This window comes from Pyxicephalus adspersus, chromosome Z (genome assembly GCF_032062135.1).
Source record: "Pyxicephalus adspersus chromosome Z, UCB_Pads_2.0, whole genome shotgun sequence".
NCBI classification, from domain to species: domain Eukaryota; kingdom Metazoa; phylum Chordata; class Amphibia; order Anura; family Pyxicephalidae; genus Pyxicephalus; species Pyxicephalus adspersus.
Window position 1 is genome coordinate 68,748,901 of NC_092871.1, and position 19,152 is coordinate 68,768,052.

The window sequence follows — 19,152 nt, forward strand, 5'->3', positions numbered from 1 at the left end:
TGAATGGATTTTAAATAGGAGTGAACGTTTGATGAAACTCACACTCACTGTGCAGTATGCAACCTTGCATGCTGCTCAAAATAGATTAATATGTAGGTTGTCATCTATATAGAGTTATCTAAATATGGGCTAGTAAAACATAGTGCTGCTAGTTCAATAGGGAGAGGAAAACAATCAGGAGGTGTCCAGCTGTCAATTGTCTGGCAGGGCAGATTATAAGGCAACACAGAGTGTAGCTATATAGATGCTAAATTTTTTGCCACGATGTAAGATCACATCTGATGAAAACCCAGTCTGTAAACTTTCTAATGGCTTTTCTAATTTAAATAAATGATTTGCACATTACAATAAAAAATAAAGAATTGTAATGTGTTTAGAGCCACTTGTTTTCCTTTTACAGTTATATCTTAACTGAAGTAATATTTTTTTCCTTACATAAAATGTTACAATTCCGTTGACCATATTTTTTTTATAAAGACTGTGCTAATACTTCTATAGAGTTCAATGAAAAATACATCCAACATTTAAACAACATTCACATATTGTTTCACAGTGGTTTTAATAAAAAAAAATGTGTGAATCATAACTAAAAGTTTATTCACAAATTTCACAAAATTTGAAACATATGTACATGCTGGATAAAAGTTAGATGAAAACATTTATAAGCCAAGCCATATTTCAAGAAAATATATAAATCCTTCTCTCACCAAGAAATTCCACCCATGATTATTACATTAGTCTTTTGAAAGCTAACATTTACCAGCAAAGAGGGGATTACCAGAATGCAAAAAGGGATTTTAAAATAACTATGAATAATGAACTACATACAAACATTCATACAAATGGTTTTTCATTTGCATATGCATATTGCAGGACTATGTAGCACTACATGTGTTTTGTAATCTAAATGAATGAGTGTGGGGAAGGATTAGTAGCTGCTTAGCTAAACTTTAACTATTTTATGATAAAAATATTTTGCTGTACCTCATATAAGAAAGGAATATTTGACCAACATCCACCAATATTGTTAAATGGTACCCAAGTAGATACAAAATACACATATGATTCCAATAATCATCACATGTCAATGCATTAGCTGCATTTTCTTTTTTTAACTATAATCACCTTGGAGCAAATAAAATATGTTGTGGGATGGACATAACTGATCAACAAGCCCCTATTCCTAGCAAAACTTTAGAGGACCCCCACGTGCTAGGCTTGGCGTGTTGAATGCTGAATGTGGCAACATTGCACTCAATAGGACATGAGCCAATTCACAGCACATACACAGTAGGCAAATATTACAGTTCTTGTTCCCAGATAATATGCTTTAATTGCAAAGTCACTAGTGAAAGTTTTTGAAAAACAAACTTTTTTAACACAAATGCTTTCCATTACACAGAATATAACTAATACATTGCCTGAGCCTACCTTAATGAAAACTTCATGAAAGGAGTACATAGGGCCCTCAGTGATTCAGTCAAATCTCTTCATTGCACAGTGGCACCCAGCCTTGTACTGCTCAGCTCTACACAACCTTTTGCCACTCACCTTTGCATCTTTAATGCACTGCTTAGTTCTACTAAACACTTTAATATATTAAATATTATTCACAAGAGGTCTTATACTTTTTCACTAATAATTGTTCAGGGCAAATATCTTGGGCTCTGCTAAACAGACAGAATCATATTAACCAATTGGTATTTTAATATTTCAAACTTTTTCTATCAGAACGCATTTATTTTTTTCTGACAAGAATAAAATGCTATTCAGCCAAAAAAAACAAAAAAAAAACATAGATGATTTTAGTGTATCCATCTCCTTGTGGCTGCATCTGTCCTTCTTATGCTTATTTGTAGTTTATTTGTTTTTAACAGTAACACACTTTATGATGACAGCACTCCATGAGCTGTATCTATAGGGTGATAGAGTTGTTATCCTATAACAGGAAGAACAAAAGGATTACAGAGAACCTCCCCATCACCTCCTCAGCATTGGGGAAGATGAGATGTAGATTGAGAGAAAACGGATTGAGGTAAGATTTCACAGGATTTCCAGCTGGATAAAGAGGTATCTGTTTGCATCTATTAAACAGATACAACAACATTATTTCAAAGGTATATTTTAAAAATTATTTATTTCAAAGAGTATATGCTTCCTTAATGACCATAAATTTTTTTTTATTTATACTTAAAAATAAAAAATCCCAATAAAAACAGAATCACACAGACATAAAATGCAAACATGTATTATAACACGGCAACTACTATTTATAATAACATGTCCTTTGTTGTTTTTACTAGTTCAGAATAGTAAGTGTTCTTCTGGTGAGACTAGGATAGTTCTTTTTCTCAATGCATTTTTTTTATCATAAATCAAAATTACAACCATCTTTAAAGGATGTCAGTTTAAGGAACTTAAGCTTAAGGACTAGGAGCATACAACTACCCTAATATCTGTCCTCCTCTGATGATCACATATGGCAGGGAAAACATTTGGGGGCAGATATGCTCCCAATACCAATGGGGGAATATTCCATCTCCATGTTGGTGGTCAATGTTAGGGGCGCTATGCCACCTGATGTATACTGCTAGAAGTTCTTTGGTCATATACTATATAAAATGAAAGTTTCATGATGATTTTGAAAAGGTAGAAACTAAGCTCATGTCACATATATTAAATAGTTGGTTGTGTTAAGCAGTAATGTTAGGAATGCCTTATTGTAAAAACTGATAACCGACACAGACTTTCTGTACTTTTTAGATGTTTAATATTTTTTATTGTTACCAAATAAAATGAATTCTATGATCAGTTAGGAGTTTGTAATTGCATAAAATACCCATGTAAAAAGCTCTATGAAATACATGCTATTAGAAAAACAAAGCCAAGAAAATAAAAAAAGCCAGTCATATCAACTATGTATTAATTAAATATGGCAGGAGTGTCAAACTCAAATACACAGAGGGCCAAAATTAAAAACTTAGACCAAGTTATGGGAAAAACTTGAAATTTATTGAAAAAACAATTATTCTCAATAAGAAAAAAACAAGAACACATAAAAAGAGCATGCAGTAATATGCAGTAGCTTGATCTAAATTTTTTAGATTAACCCACTGCATATTACTGTATGTTCTTCCATTGTGTTCTTGTTTCTTCTTATTGAGAATAATTGTATTACTTTGCCAGAAAATGCAATGTGAAACCAAATGAATTCCTGCATTCATTTGGTTACATATAGCATTCTCTGGCACAGTAAAACAATTCATATAGCAATAGCTCTATGATAATTCCTGATAATAATGATCTTGATAATTCCTGATTATTGACCTTACCTGTCAGTATAAACTCCGTGGGGTCCACGCATAGGCTCCTGTTCAATAGATATGAGTGATGTTGCTACTACAATTCCCAGCATCTATAAAATGCGGGGACACGCATAGGCAGAGAGGCCGCTGGTCTAGATACACGAGTGATGCCAGGAATTGTAGTAGCGGCATTGTACTGGCGTCTAAAGAACAGCAGCTTAATATGAATTGCAGCTGGCCCGCTGTTACTACGAATTGCTGTAGCGGTGGGCCAGCTGCAATTCAAATTAGGAATTCTTTTGGGGGCCAAAAAAAAGGACATGCCGGGCCAGATTTGGCCTGTGGGCCACAGTTTGACACCCCTAAAATGGTATATATAACAGAACAAAAGAAGTTAAGTGTTAGGGGCTACCTAAACTTAAAGAAAGTATAAAGGAATTTTAACTATATTGACAAATCTTCAAAGGTTCTGGTCTAGCTAAAAAAAGGATTGGATTGAAATGTTTTGGTTCCTGCACCCTATTTATCCCATAGTATAGAAAAGGTAGATTTTTGCTATTATGGAGCAGAATAAAATTAGTTTCCCAGGTGCATTCCTATATTTGCAGAGTTGACAGTCACACACTTGGCAGTTCTCATAAGTGTCTGTACAGCGAAAGTGCTACTAGTGTCACATTTATACAAACAGATATGACATTCTTAACATTGACAGATACCTTTTTAGCATATAGATATTCAGCTGAATCAGAATCAATAAATCAGATTGAGAGATGCTGTTCAGACATATTGAGCACTGAGAGATATTTTTCCATGTCCTAATATGTTGGTATCTGCATACGCACTGCTAACATAAAAAAGTGGACCTGGAAAACCTTCATTAACTTTCATTAGAAAATAAAAAAATAGCTATGTGCAAAAATGAAATTAGGCCCATTTGACAATGGATGGGACATGTAACCTTTAATAAAAAAAAACTTTTTATTACCACAAATAATTAAACTGCCCCTGAAATTAGAAATACAGTTCCCCCCTGGTTTAAGATGTTAGGGTACATAAATTATTTTTGTAAGAATTGAAATTTATTGGCTAAATGTATAATAAACCTGGCCTTTACCCAGCTCTCCTTTTCAAGCTTCTATACTAAGGTTCTATACATAAGGGGAATATGAGAAATATATTCTGCGCACAAGACACGACAAGACATCGTACCATTTCTGACCTTTAATACATCATCAACATTCTGCTTTACTCTCTTTTCCGCTTTTGATTTACGTTTGAATTGCAAATCGGTAGAAGGTCATGATCTTTGGTAAGGTCATGTAAAGAAATAGGTCCAGTAGTACAGTGTTAGGGATAGAAAATCGCTTTTGCTCTATGCCCTCTCAAAATTCCAAATAACAGAAAGTTAGAAAGAGAATTCATGGCATTTAAAGAACTAGGGCGTCAACACACAGCGAGTGGCATTTAAACCACTGTTAAAGAATGCATTTGTGCAGTTTAGCCACAAATAACCGACAGCCAGGGAGAAAATAACAACCAACAATCAAAATAGGAAAACCTAAAAACAGAAGTATTTTACAAATTAATTATTTTATATTTTTTCCGGTGCCTATATTATTTGTCCTTCACTTAACCCCCAGTCTTACCAGCATAAGGGATAAATAAATTAGGTAGAGTAAGTATGTTTATGTTGATGCATCTAACTAAAAATCAGCTAAGAAATTTTGATTAATCACAACACCTATTTTTTCTTGCTATCTCTGTGGACTATACCTATCCTAAGACAGGAAGTGTGTTACTGGCAGGATCATCAGGTAAAAATAAAAGAAAAAAATACTTAAGGACAGGTAAACTGCAATATATGAAATTTATGTTCTTGGGTTTAAAATTCATTAAACAACCATGAATTGATAGCTTTGGCATACCATCAAAATACTTTGTAACTTTGGAAAAAACAAATTTCTCCATAGATCATGCTTTATTCTTCCATAGGGGAGATTTTCTTGAGAGAAGATTTTTTGGTCTCCCGATCACTCCAGTGTTAGGGACAGACATGAATACTATCTGCCAAGTGCCCCAAGATTTGAGTCCCCAACAGCTTTACTAATTTATTTTAATACATTTTTACAAACCAACTTCTTCCATATATTTTTGTATGCCATTACACACATTTCCATTACAACCTAAGAATTATTTTAGAATATCAATATATATCCTATAGAAATGAACTACTGTAATGAATTATGATTTATTATAACCTATTGAAATATCTTGTCACACAATGCCAATACAATACAGACAAGTAAAGAGTGGGAACAAATGAGAAAATGTGTTAGCTGTTAAAACTACAAACTGAATACCAACTAAAGACAAATAACTGGACAACTGTAAACACAAAGACAGGAACAAATATACATACGGCATTTATGGCATCTGCGGTTTCCTAGGATACAAATTTTGATAGGTCAATCACCAAACAAGAATAGGGGATGATGTTCGAGTAGGCAGCTAAAAGCTCCTCTGCTTTTGTTTATAAACTCATATATAAACAGTATATGACACTTTTTCTATGGCAGTCCTTTAATATTGGAGCATGGTCAGAGATGTACTGTAAAAGGGGTATTTGATGTCTGTGCAGTTTTTTTGTCTTTTATTTGGGTCTGCATTCACTTCTACTAAGTTCACATAGGTAAAAAATTATCACAAATTTGGATCATAGCAAAGAATCTGTGAAGGAATACAATAAAATTTATATTTAATGATTTATTTATTTTTATATCACTGCAGTAGTTTGTTTAATCTATAACTATCCAGAGCGTAGCTTTAGCATTACCTAGTTTTCACTTTGCAAAAAAAATACTGTTTGTTTATTGCTTCTAGTTGGTAATCTATTGATATATATTTTTTTAGTTTCTGTTAATTTTTAGAAATACATAAATGAGCAAGATGATATTTTTGTATTTGTAATTCAAACTGCAGTTTTCAGTGCAGAAATATGTGTATGACTTAACACAAAGCAATTGATAGTACAATGCACCAGGACAGAAGCTCTCCAAGGCTGGAGAAGATAGGGTGATAGGATATGGGTGAGCCTGGGTGATCCAGCAAATTTGTAAAGGATCTCGTCCAGGATAGAAAACATTTGCCAATTAGTAGAAAATGAGTTTGAAGAAATCCATTCCAGGTTTGCTGGATCCCTCTGGCTCACCCATGGCAGTCTATCTTCTCCAGTCTTAGAGAGCTTTAATAAATCAGGCCCATTACATTCAGTATCTCAAAACTATCTATTTGTACATGAAGTAGAGTATAAAATGCTGTGGTTGGATTTATACTAAAAACGTGTTTTCCTAAAACACACATATATATATATATATATATATATATATATATATATTATACAACACACATATAATAAACATGGTAGTTGTTCCATGTTGTATCTGGCACAAGGAGCAATACCTTTTGTTTTAGACGGTTTTTCACTTCTTTAATTCCCATCCTTGCATGGTCTTTAGCCTGTATAACACAAACGATGAATTATTATTTTAAAGTGCAACAGAACAAGTTCCCTTTTAAAGTAAAGAAAAAAAAATATATACTTTATAACTAGGAAGTGCATTATAGGACATTAAAATCACCTAATTTCTACATAAATTCTGTTATTTACCTATCCTCTGCAAGCAAATGATGACTCCGCAAGCCATTTTAGAGACCTTGTTCTAAATAATACAGCTTGCCTGGTTGGAGTTTTGATTTTTAGCCTTTAATACGGTCTAAATCCCTGACAGAAAAAGAGTATGCAGCTAAGGGGTTCAGCTAATTGTCATTAAACTTACATAGACAGCTGCATGCTTGTTTGAGGTGTTTCAGGAACATTTTTACTATAATACAGGTATAGCCCTGCAGGATTGTACACCAATGTGTTTAATAAACATATTTTTGTTAAGCAGTGGTAAGAGGAGGGTAAGATCATAACCCTGTTTCATAAATGTTGCCCATAGTGTCCTTAGTTCACATTAAACAAAACAAAATAAATCGAAAAAAGCAACAATTTGTTTTCATAATATAGGTAAATAGAGCTGTAATATTATAGCTTTCAAATGTATGTTTTCAAAAAAGCTAAACAAAATACAGCATTATCTCTATTTTCAATTCTAGATAAAACATTTTGCAAACAAAAATAAAACAAAAACTAAATGAAACATAACATAGTGTTCATCATTTAACTTAACTACACTCTATTTTTACTTTTTTATTTATTAATTTGCAAGTCACAGATTTAACAAGCCCTTCATTTTGAACAAATGTGATGCTTATTTTTGAACAGAGACCTTCGTCTATGCTAAATATTTAATGGGATCAATAGAATCAACAGTGACAAAACAAGAGAATAAAAACTCAGTTTGACAGTTATTCATCTACTTTTTTATTATTGCTGACCTTGTCTTCATGCAAAAAAAAAACTATGAAGGAAAAGTGAAACCTACAAATTTGTAGACTGTTTTCATAGCTGGATTGGCTCTGGTCTTCATTGTGTTAATAAAGGCTCCACTTCCTTTCTGTAATAAATAATGAACGGACATCAGACACAAACTCTTCCATCTTTTATATAAAATTCTAGGGCCAAGCAAGTGAAGCATTCACTTCATGACCAGATATCATGACCAGATCATATACTTTCTTACAACCCCCAAAAATGTGAAATTTAAATAGGTAGATAGGCAGAATATACCTAAAGACTAACCAGATAGCATTATGCCTCTCACCTTTACCGTTGACAGCCACTGGTGGTACAGCTTGTCACTTCCTGTATAGGAAACAAGAAAAATGTTGAAATATAGTAAATAAAATACTGTGACATATCTTGCTTGCATGAAAACAAAGAAACAAAGATTTTTTGGGATACTTTTTGTCAACTATGATAATCAGTGAATCATAGTGTTAATTTCTGTTGCTAGAAACATTCCTTTGTGATTATTTCCAGGGGCATTAGAGCACACAAATGCTGAATACACAGTGCTGTTCAGTTCTATTGAGTGGGCAAGTAGGAAATGACAGCTGTTGTCCCTGATTGGTTGTTTAGCAATCTGCCATGGCAAACACACACAACCAACAAATATTAGAAAATAAAGAAAAAACAACCAAAGGGGGAAACATCATAAGGGAAAGAAGGGGAACACTCACATTATCTTATCTGAAAACAAAAAGTTTTTGTAGATTAGCCAGAAATATTGGTTATGTACCATGTCGAATATTTAAAAGAGTCAAGGATTGAACTTCTATCAGAGTCTGCAAAGGCATAAGTCAAAAATTTGTACCAATGCTGCAAAAAGTTAGTTATAGAGTCATCTCCTTGTATTTGAGCAACTAGAATCTCTCGATAAAATACGATCTTCAGGGAAGAGATAACTTGTTTAATACCAGGCGTTTGGGATTGAATCCAGCTATGCATAATCACTTGTCTGAGTGAGATATGTTATCTGATACTGTTCCATCCCAGGATCCAAACAGCAGCAGGGAAGTATTGTTCGGAATAGTATGACCGGTTACATTAGATATTAACAACAGTATTTGGTGCCAAAATACAGTAATATTTAGACAAACATAAATGATGAGATAAAGAAGCACTGGTACAGTTACACTTAGGACATTAAAGATGCCCTATTCTAGTTTGTGGTACATTTGTGGAGGGTTAAAAAACCTTGTAAGCCCTATGGAGTGTCATTGACCATACACTTCCTAACCATTTGATAACCTTGTATAGCATGTTCTACTATATCTTAGTCTGGAAAATCTTTTTGACATATTTTCACATTAGAGACCCATAATGGCCCTGTAAAGGTAGGTAACAGAGGCGTATATATTTGAAATATTCGGAGGAGATAGTAAAAGAATTTTAGCAAAACCATTGGGTCGAAATGTTTCTGCATAGTTAGGTACTAATGAACTGAGATAGGTCATGAGCTGATTGTAATACAGCGGGTGAAATGCCCATTGCGTAATAGCATACTTAATCCGCAGTTCAGGTAAGGAGATTTTTGTATGATCCTCAGGATGGAATGGATCACTGCACCGCACTAGTCCATTTTGCTTCCAAACAGCAAAAGCTGCATGCTTTTGAGCCTGGGGAAACATGGGGTTACCACAGATAGGTAGATATTGGGATAAATGAATTGGCACTTTAAATCTCTGTCTGATTTCCTTCCAGGTAACCACTGTGTACCTAAATAAATATTATGATGTGCCATTGCACTCTCTAAGTGTATATTAGAGCAATAAGACGTGCCTCCAAGCCAGTCAACGACATGTCTGGCCAAACTAGCCAAGTTGTATAGTCTGATCTTGGGAAATCCCACACCACCTTCACACTTGGGCAAATATAATTTTGTCAAAGATATTCTCGGGGGTTTGCCATTCCACAAGAATTTTGAAAAGTCTTATTAAGAGCAATAACATCAGTGTGGGACAGTAAGAGAGGCAATGTCTGCATGGGGTAAAGCAGTTTAAAAAATGACATCATCCTAATTAAATGGCAATGGCCCAAAAATGAAAGGGGTAAGTTCTCCCACATTCTCAATTCTTTTTGTATTACAGTTATCAAGGGTGGATAATTCAATTTATATAATGAGGATGGTAGACAGCCAATACGAAGCCACAAAAAAAGTATAGAATCCATTTCCACTTTAAATGGAACATGAGCCCTCCAACTTTCTGCAACTGTAGCAGACCGGGCTGGGGATAAAATTTCACTTTTAATAAAATTAATTTTTAAACCAGAAAAACCCTCAAATCTGGTGAACAGATTTTGAATGGTATTATTATCAACTTGAGGGTTAGAAGTAAATATCAGGATATCATCCGCAAAAAACGCGGTCCTTTATTCACTGCTCTGTACTGGTATACCATGCAATGAGGGAGTACTATCCAGGTGGCGAACCAACGGTTCCAGAGCAAGGTTGAAATGGAGAGAAGATAAAGGACACCCCTGCCTAGTCCCTCTATGAAGAGCAATAGAATTAAATAAAAATCAAGGCGTCTGTATTCTGGCTATTGGGTATGAATACATAGCTTCCAACAATTTAAAAAAGGAGCCCTGAAATCCAACGTGTTCAAGCACTGTGAAAAGCCATGGTATATTCACAGTATCAAAGGCTTTGTGTGCATCAATCACAATAATAGCTAAATCAAGATCAGACTGATGTTTTGCAATTTCCAATGCTACCAATACTTTTCTAATATTTGCCACCGCCGCTCTACCCTGGACAAAGCCCACTTGAGAGGGAGAAATAAGGGAAGGTAATAATAATTTGGCGAATCTGTCAGCAAGAATATTTTCGCATCTATATGCACTAATGAAATTGTCCGGCAGGAGTCTAGATCAGATGGGTCTTTATCCTTTTTCAAAAGAAGCATAATGTAAGCTTCTTGACAGGAACTTAAGTAAATTCCTAGTTCCCACACATTAGTATATATTGCACTTAAATCATCTACCAGCTCATCTTTTAACATCCTAAAAAATCTGTCAGTGAACCCACCTGGGCCTGGAGATTTTCAGTTTTTTAAATTTGAGATGGTCAACTAAATTTGAGCCGAAGTGATAGGTGCATTTATGTCATTCTGTTGTAATTGGGGTAATTCAACTTCCGAAAAGGAAGGCCGCCCCGGCACTGTACATCTGCTAATGGAGAGGAAAACAGAGTTAAAAAATATTGTGCTAAATAGTGGTTCACCTCCTTAGGGGAGGCAACCACATCTCATGTGGGAGTATATAGTTTGGGAATATGGGTTGGTTTGTAAACAACATGGACTAGGTTGGCCAACATTTTGCCCGATTTATTGCCATATTTGTTGTACTCTAATGATTTATACTTGCACTTTAATTATTCGTATTGGAAAAGCCAGGAGTCAAATTTACGTTTGGCGGCATACCACATTTGTTTAATATCCAGGGTGGGGTTATTCCTTTTGTGCTGTTCTGAGCTCTTGTTGTGCTGCTAGGAAATGGGATAAAGTGGCTTTTTTCTCTTTACTATAAATGAAATTACTCTACCCCTCAAATAAGCTTTACCCGCCTCCCAGGACAGGATCATTTCTATGAGTGCTATTATGTTGGACATACTCAAACCATGCAATAGTTAAAGCATTTTTGAATTCAAGGTCCTTGGTCAAACAGGAAGGGAAGCACCAGGGAACATATTCACCTTTAGGGTATTGATCTCTGATAACAATTGAAATGGGAGAATGGTCTGAGATCACCCTAGTGTGTATCTCAGGTGACTCGGTCTTATACATTTTAGCATCTGTACAAAATAAATAGTCTAGACGCGCTTGTGACAGATGAACTTCAGAGACAAATGTATACTGACGTTCTAGTGGGTGGGGCTGTCGCCAAACAACATTCAGATGCATAGCATTGGCAAAATCAGATAGCACCGAGTGAGGTGCATGGCGGCCAGCACCAGCGACCGAACAACAGTATCTATCCTTTATGGTCATAAAGTTGTAGGAATATTTTTAAATACGCCATTCAGAGTCATTTTGTAGTTTTAAACCTTGCCTTGGAAAGATTTATGAAATAAATTCATCACCCCTGCCTTTCGGTCATCGGAAGAGGAACCATATACTTCTCCTACCCATAACTTTTTCATTCTGTGGAAATCATTACTGCCTAAATGAGTTTCCTGTTATAACACGATGTCTGCCTTTAATCTTTTTAAAGATGTAAAACAGACATGCGCTTATTGGGGGATCGCAACCCTTTAACATTCCATGAGATTAACTGCACTGTACACATAAGCAGGAATAATTTATACAGGAAATAAACCTTCCATTCAGTATTGGTAGCACAGGCAAGGCAGGCAGTGGGAAAGATTGCATCACTAAAGCACACCAGCACAGCTTGTACATAAGTAATATAACAACGATATATAACACAAGATGTTCAATCCGGACAAAGCTGGCATTTTGAACATAGCGGCTGTAAAGACATGTGAAGTGAGTGTTCCGAACTGAAAAAATATCCAAACATGGGAAAAATAGGAAAACATTAGGGAAAAGGCCAACAACTTGAAGAAATTACTTTCCTTTTTTCCTCGTGGAGTAAAGAAAAGTGGACAAACTCACTTGCATATTTAAAAGAAAATATAGCAAGGTCACCGGGGTCAGGCTCACACCTCATACAATGGGAATCATGAAAGTTAAATTCAAGGAAAAAAAAAAACGCACTTGAAGGCAGAATAAAAGTTCTTCCAATTTATCTAGCCTTAGATATTATTCAGATGGGCATCACGGATCTTCTTAGTCGATGGTCTTCCAAGATTCCTGGACTGCTTAGGAGAGTAAACCGGGATTGAAGAATGTGTTGCAGAACATGGTGGGGAATTATATGATGTTTCAGATAGGGTAGATGCCGTATCGGAAAGTAGGGTATGCACAAGACTTTCTGCTTCTTCAGCTGAAGTAAGAGTATTTGCGTCCCTGAACATGGGTAAAGTGAAGGACAGCAGGGTATGCTAGTGTAAAGCGCAACTTGTGGCGATATAAAATCGAGCATACTTGCTGGAAGCGCCACCTTTTACGTGAAACTTCTGCAGAGTAGTCTGCAAATATGAGCAATGAAACTCCCTCGAACTGCAGATGACGCTGGGTGAAGAAAACCTGAAGAATGTGGTTTCTATCAGTATAGTAAGAAAATGCCACCAAAACTGGTCTGGGATTGGAGGCTTCTTTGCGAATGGGGCCCCATCTGTGGGCACATTCCACTCTGTAATCTATCTGAAGACCCAGTAGTTGCGGTATAATGGTAGTGCATACCTCAGGGAGTTGTGACCTATTTTCTAGGTCTTCGATTTTGTCGTGTAATGCTTGGGCTTTAGCTTCCAGCGCAGAAATAGTGGTTCTAGTGGAGGAGAAATCATCCTCAACCAGAGTAATCCGCTGTTCAGCTGCTTCTAGGCGTTGGGAATGTTCACGTAGATCTTTCTTCAACGATTGAATGCCCTTGTGAACTGCTTTGTCAATGGCCTCCTGCAGTGTAGGTTTGAGCAATTCAGCCACTGCATCAGCAACCTTAGCAGGGTAAAAAAATCCTGTGTGATCAGCGAGGCTTACTTGAGAGGAAGCAGTGCCTGATGCTCGTGATGGTGTAGGAGCAGTGGCCATCTTGAAAGGTGTGGCCTGCTGCTTTTCCTTTTTCCCCCTGGAATCCTGTCTATTTGCAATTAAGGAGCGCTCCAGAAACCGGTCCATACAGGTACCAGTGACCTGAAGAACCGCAATGGTAAGTTAGGTGAAGAAGCTCCGGCTTTGTATATGCTATACCTGGAGGTGAGCGGGAGCCGCTAGTACATGCTGGCAACTCACGCACTCACTCACTCACGCCGGAACCGGAAGTCGCAACAATTTTAAAGGGTGTGTATGTAGCTGTAGCATTATACATTGCCTGTATCCATAAACAAAAAAAGCCCTCTATTTGTAAGGATCATTACAAATTTGTAATGACCAATGGCAAGCTAATGAGCCATCCTTTCAGTAACTGCTAGATGCAGTGTTGAAATTTTGATCAGAAATGGGTGAAAGAAAAAAGGTTTGGCAATTTGGTTTTAATTAACTTTATTTGGGGATAAAAAGAATCAAAGACTATTTTATACCAATGCAAAGGAGTAGCATTTTATCTGCAGATGTGTAACTCAATGTGTAATTTTGTGAATTACACTACGAAAAATTTCCGTTTCAGTGCCAGAAAACGTTTATTAACCATTTCCCTAACAATTATTACCTTTAGATATGTCACTGTTGATATAATACTTGAGGTACACACCTCACAAGGGAGTGCTTTTATGTTCATTTAACTTTCTGCAGATCTGGATATTTAAAATGATTTTAGAAGGATTTTACACTCTTGGCTAGGATTAGCAAAAAATGGTAGTTCCCCTTACTAGTATATCAAAAGGGTTGAGCCACCTCTTAAAAAGGCAAATATTGAATAAATAAGAAGAAAAAAGAAAAGAGGTTTGTGGCTCACAACTTAGTTTAAAGAATAGCTTGTGTATTAAGGTACATATCATTAAACCAATATACATGCAATTTAATACTCATTACCTGTTTCACATTACACAGGATAAGCTGTATGGAATCTGACGCGTTGCGCCACAGATAGGCTTCTTCAGATACATATAGTAAAAGTATCAAAACCTTGTGGTACATATATGTATCAAAGGAAAAATTGGTAATGAATGTATATGAGTTATTATAAATAAAATATGCATAATGTGATAAAGGTATATTAATAATTATAATTCTGGAAATACCAAGTATATTATGATTATAAAAAGGATTTGAAGCGGAAGGTGTCATTAGAGCCAGGTGGTTGGGTGGCTCCTAAATTACCTATCCATTTAGTTTCACACTGTAATAATCTCTTGTCTAGGTCTCCACCTCTCTGATTCATACCGGTGTCGTGATTCTCCCTAGTTCTATGGAGTGTATATGTTCATATATTCTTTGTTTGAAGGGTCGTTTAGTCTTACCTATGTAAAAGGAGCCGCATATATAGGTAATCATGTATAGGACTCCTGCTGTTTTGCAATTAATATAGTGGTTTGGCCTGTGATTCATCCCATTTGGTAGGGTAGTTACTAAGGAATCCATCTGCATTGTTTGCAATTCCCACATTTAAAAGTGCCCTGGACTTGGTCTTGTTCAGAGCCATGGCTAATTCCATGGTAATGACTTGATACAAGATGATCTTTGATCGATCTGGATTTCCTAAATGAAATGAGTGGTCTATTGCTGATGAACTTGCTGACACTAGGGTCAGACTGTAGAATATGCCAGTTTTTAGTTGGAGCTTTATAGAGGAATTCATGGTTTTCATTGAAGATAGTGATGAGTCTAACTGGAGCTTGAGAGATAGTATTGGGTTGATCTGTTTTAAATCCTCTCTTAGGTGTTTCAGAGCTTTTCTTAAGATTGTTTGAGAAGTCATTTGGAATATTCTTCTTAAAGGAGTCTCTCCTGTAGAAGTTTAGCTGCCTGTTTAAAGTCTAGTATGTTGGTGCAATTTCCTTTTAGTCTGAGATATTGACTAAATGGCATACTCTTCTTAAGGGCTTGTGGATGGGCGCTTTTGGCATGGAGAATGCCATACCATATGTCTTACTATTAGTTTTTTCTACACTTATGCATGTTTTGATTCAGCGTTATCTTATTATCACATTATTTTTATCACTTGGTTTCCTTCCTGGTCATCAATTTCATCCTGGGTTCAGGTAATTGCCCCATTTTTTTTTCAAGGAATGTCTTATTGTTATTTTTCCCTGGCATACCTATAGCAATTAACCCTTTACTACCTATACATATAACAAAAAATCTTTATTATTCATAAATATTAGTTATTATACATTACTTCTCCATTATTATATAAGTTTTCTATTACCCCAAATGTGTTTAATCATCTGTATGCACCCTATACAAATATTATTCATCATGTTGATTTTATGATTATGATGTTGCAATAGTTTGTTTGCTTTGCTGAATTGATATGTTTTGTTGCTAGTAGCATGTATGTATGGTACTTAAGTAACCCATATCCTGTGTAATGTGAAACAGGTAATGGGTATTAAATTGCATGTATATTGGTTTCATGGTATGTACCTTAATACACAGGTAATTCTTTAAACTAAGTTGTGAGCCACAAACCTCTTTTCTTTTTTCTTCTCATTGATTCAAAAGGATGTAACCTGGCTAGGATCTAACTTCAACCTTTGATAATTTTGCAGAATATTGACTGTTGAATTATTGAATATTGAATATATGTTACATAGTTACATAGTAGGTTAGGATGAAAAAAGACATAAGTCCATCAAGTTCAACCACTAGGGAAATAAACACATTCCAGATATAAAACCCTATAAGACATAGTTGGTCCAGAGAAAGGCAAAAAAAAAACCCTGGTACAATTTGCTTCAAAAGGGGAAAAAAATCCTTCCTGACTCCATGAGGCAATCAGATGTTCCCTGGGTCAACAGTCTGTTATCTTCACTTTAAATTGTTAATACCCAGTTATATTCTGTGCCTCTAGAAAAGCATCCAGCTTTATCCTAAATCCATAGTAGTTGCTGACACTACTTCTTGAGGGAGCCGATTGCACATTTTCACAGACCTTACAGTGAAGAATCCCTTCCTTATTCAGAGCTTAAACTTTTTTTCCTCCAGACGCAAAGAGTGCCCTCTTGTTCTTTGTAACAATCTTAAAGTGAATAATCGGGAAGTGAGTTCTCTATATGGACCATTTATATATTTATACAGGGTGATCATACCCCCCCTTAAACGTCTCTTCTCAAGGGACAGATCTCAAGAATAGATTCAGTTCAGTTAATCTCTCCTCATAGCTGAGCTCTTCCATTCCATTTATTAGTTTAGTTCTCTGCTCTCTCTCTAATTCCACAATGTCCTTTTTTGTGAACTGGTGCGCAAAACTGCACTGTATATTCCAGATGTGGTCTGACCGATGCTTTGTACAGGGGCAGGATTATGTCTCCATCTCTGCAGTCTATTCCTCTTTTAATACTTTACTGGCTTTAGACAATGCAGCTTAGCATTGCATGCTGTTATTAAGTCTATGATCTACCAGAACCCCCAGATCCTTTTCCATTTTCTGACTCCCCCAAATGTATTCCCCCTAGACAGTATGAAGCATGCATGTTGTTAGCACCCCAGTGCATAACTTTACATTTATCTATCAGTTGCCCAATCAAACAGTACATCCAGGTCTGCTTGTATAGACATCCTGTATGGGCTTAATTCCATTACATAGTTTGGTGTCATCTGCAAACACAGAAATGGTACTTTTAATCCCAAAATCTATATAATTTATTAAGATGTTAAACAGTAAAGATCCCAACACTGAACCCTGGGGTACACGACTAATAACCTTAGACCATGTAGAGTATGAATCAATATTTTTTCAACTCTTTGGATGTGGTTTTTAAGCCAGTTCTTGATCCATTTACAGATTGACTTTTCTAAACCTAATGACCCCAACTTGCATAATAACCTTTGTGGGGTACAGAGCCAAATGTTTTAGCAAAGTCCAAGTACACTATATCAACTGCTATTCCATTGTCTACCTGTTTACCTTCTTCTTCATAAAAAGAGAGTAAATTTTTTTCGACAACTTCTGTCTTTCTTGAAGCCATGCTAACTATCACTTATAATATTATTTTCTAGCAGAAACTCTTCTATGTGGTTCTTTATCAAACTCTCTAGGACCTTTCTAACTATGGATGTTAAACTAACCGGTCTGTAGTTACTTGGTAATGACATTACTCCCTTTTTGAAAATAGGAACCACATTGGCCTTACGCCAATCCATCGGTACCATGCCAGTGAGTAAAGAGTCTCTGAAAATTAGAAATAATGGCTTTGAAATAACCAAGCTCAGCTCTTTAAGAACACACAAATGTAATCCATCGGGTACTGGTGCTTTGTCAAGCTTAATTTTGCCCAACTCTTTCTCACTCAATTTTGAGATATTGTGACTCATTAAAGGCAGTGGCATTGCTATTATGAATTTGGACTTGAGCTCTGCCATTTTCCTTTGTTTACACAGAGCTAAAAAGAAGTGTTTAGTAAATCCGCCTTTTCTTAATCCCCAGTTACCAACCCAGAGACATCCTTTAAGGGGCCTACATGCTCAGATCTGATTTTGCTATTATTATATTTTAAAATTTTTTTAGAGGTTTGCCTTACTTTCCTTTGCAATCTGTCTCCCAGTTTTATGTTTTGCACATTTTATCTCCTTTTTACATCTTTTGTTATATTCTTTTTAGTTTTTAAACAATGAAGGTAATCCTTCATTTTTATATTTTTGGAATGCAATTTTCTTGTTCCTTATGGCTTTTTTAACATCAGCTGTGAGCCACATAGGTTTTAATTTTAGTCTCTTAAACTTATTACCCATTGGAATATATTTTTCAGTTTGCTTTTGTAGAACAGACTTGAAACATTCCCATTTCTGTTCTGTGTTCTTTGAGTATAATATTGTTTCCCAGTCCAAGTCACAGAGAGCCGCCCCTAATAGCAAATTTGCTCTCTTAAAATGAAATATTTTTATCTTTCCTGTTTTTGCTTCCTGTTTACAACTTACATTAAATGGAATCATAATGTGGTCACTGCTACCCAGATTCTCTTTTATATGCACATTTGTTATAAGCTCTGCATTGTTAGAAAGAACTAGGTCCAGTGTATCATTTCTAGTTGGGGCTTCTATAAACTGTACCATAAAATTATCTTGTATTAAGTTCACAAATTTCCTCACTTTTGCTGTTCCTGAAGCGCCATTACTCCAGTCAATGTCAGGGTAGTTGAAATCCCTCATGATTAAACCACTTTCTGCTGATTTTTCTATCTGTGCAAGTAGTTGATTCTCTATTTCTTCCTTAGCACTGGGGGGCCTATAGCAGACTCCAATAATTGTGTTTTATGCATCCCCACATTCAACTCCACCCATAATGCCTCAACCTCATTGCTTCTTCCATCTGCAATTTCTTCTTTCACATTCACTTTCAGATCACTTCTCACATACAGACAGACACCACCACCCTTTCGTTTGACTCTGTCTTTGCAAAAGAGAGTATACCCAGGAATATTGACAGCCCAGTCATTCCAAGAACATAGCCAGGATTCAGCAATGACAACTAAGTCATAATGCTCTTCAGGCTCTTTAAATCATTGCTGCATTTACTAGCACTGTTTGCCAAATCTTTTTGTTCTTCAGTACAACTAGTACTGCACAATCCAATGTTTGTTTGTAAGATGGGAAGTTCCGTACATTTATCCAAACCCTC

At 35.8% G+C, this 19,152-nt stretch overlaps 1 protein-coding gene across 14 annotated transcripts in view; it reads right to left on the reverse strand.

The window, feature by feature from the left end:
* DENND1A (DENN domain containing 1A) overlaps positions 1 to 19,152 on the reverse strand; it is a 651,854-nt gene that overhangs the window by 88,700 nt on the left and 544,002 nt on the right. For 9 of the 14 annotated variants that reach the window (XM_072430328.1, XM_072430340.1, XM_072430333.1 and 6 more), the window contains 4 exons: positions 8,072 to 8,112; positions 7,793 to 7,864; positions 6,765 to 6,821; positions 5,725 to 5,748 (listed from right to left, as the gene is read on the reverse strand). In XM_072430328.1, the coding sequence (XP_072286429.1) occupies positions 5,725 to 5,748; positions 6,765 to 6,821; positions 7,793 to 7,864; positions 8,072 to 8,112 (194 nt within the window). The remainder of the gene's footprint in view (positions 1 to 5,724; positions 5,749 to 6,764; positions 6,822 to 7,792; positions 7,865 to 8,071; positions 8,113 to 19,152) is intronic. The other 5 variants (XM_072430329.1, XM_072430331.1, XM_072430336.1 and 2 more) reach the window with 1 other exon arrangement.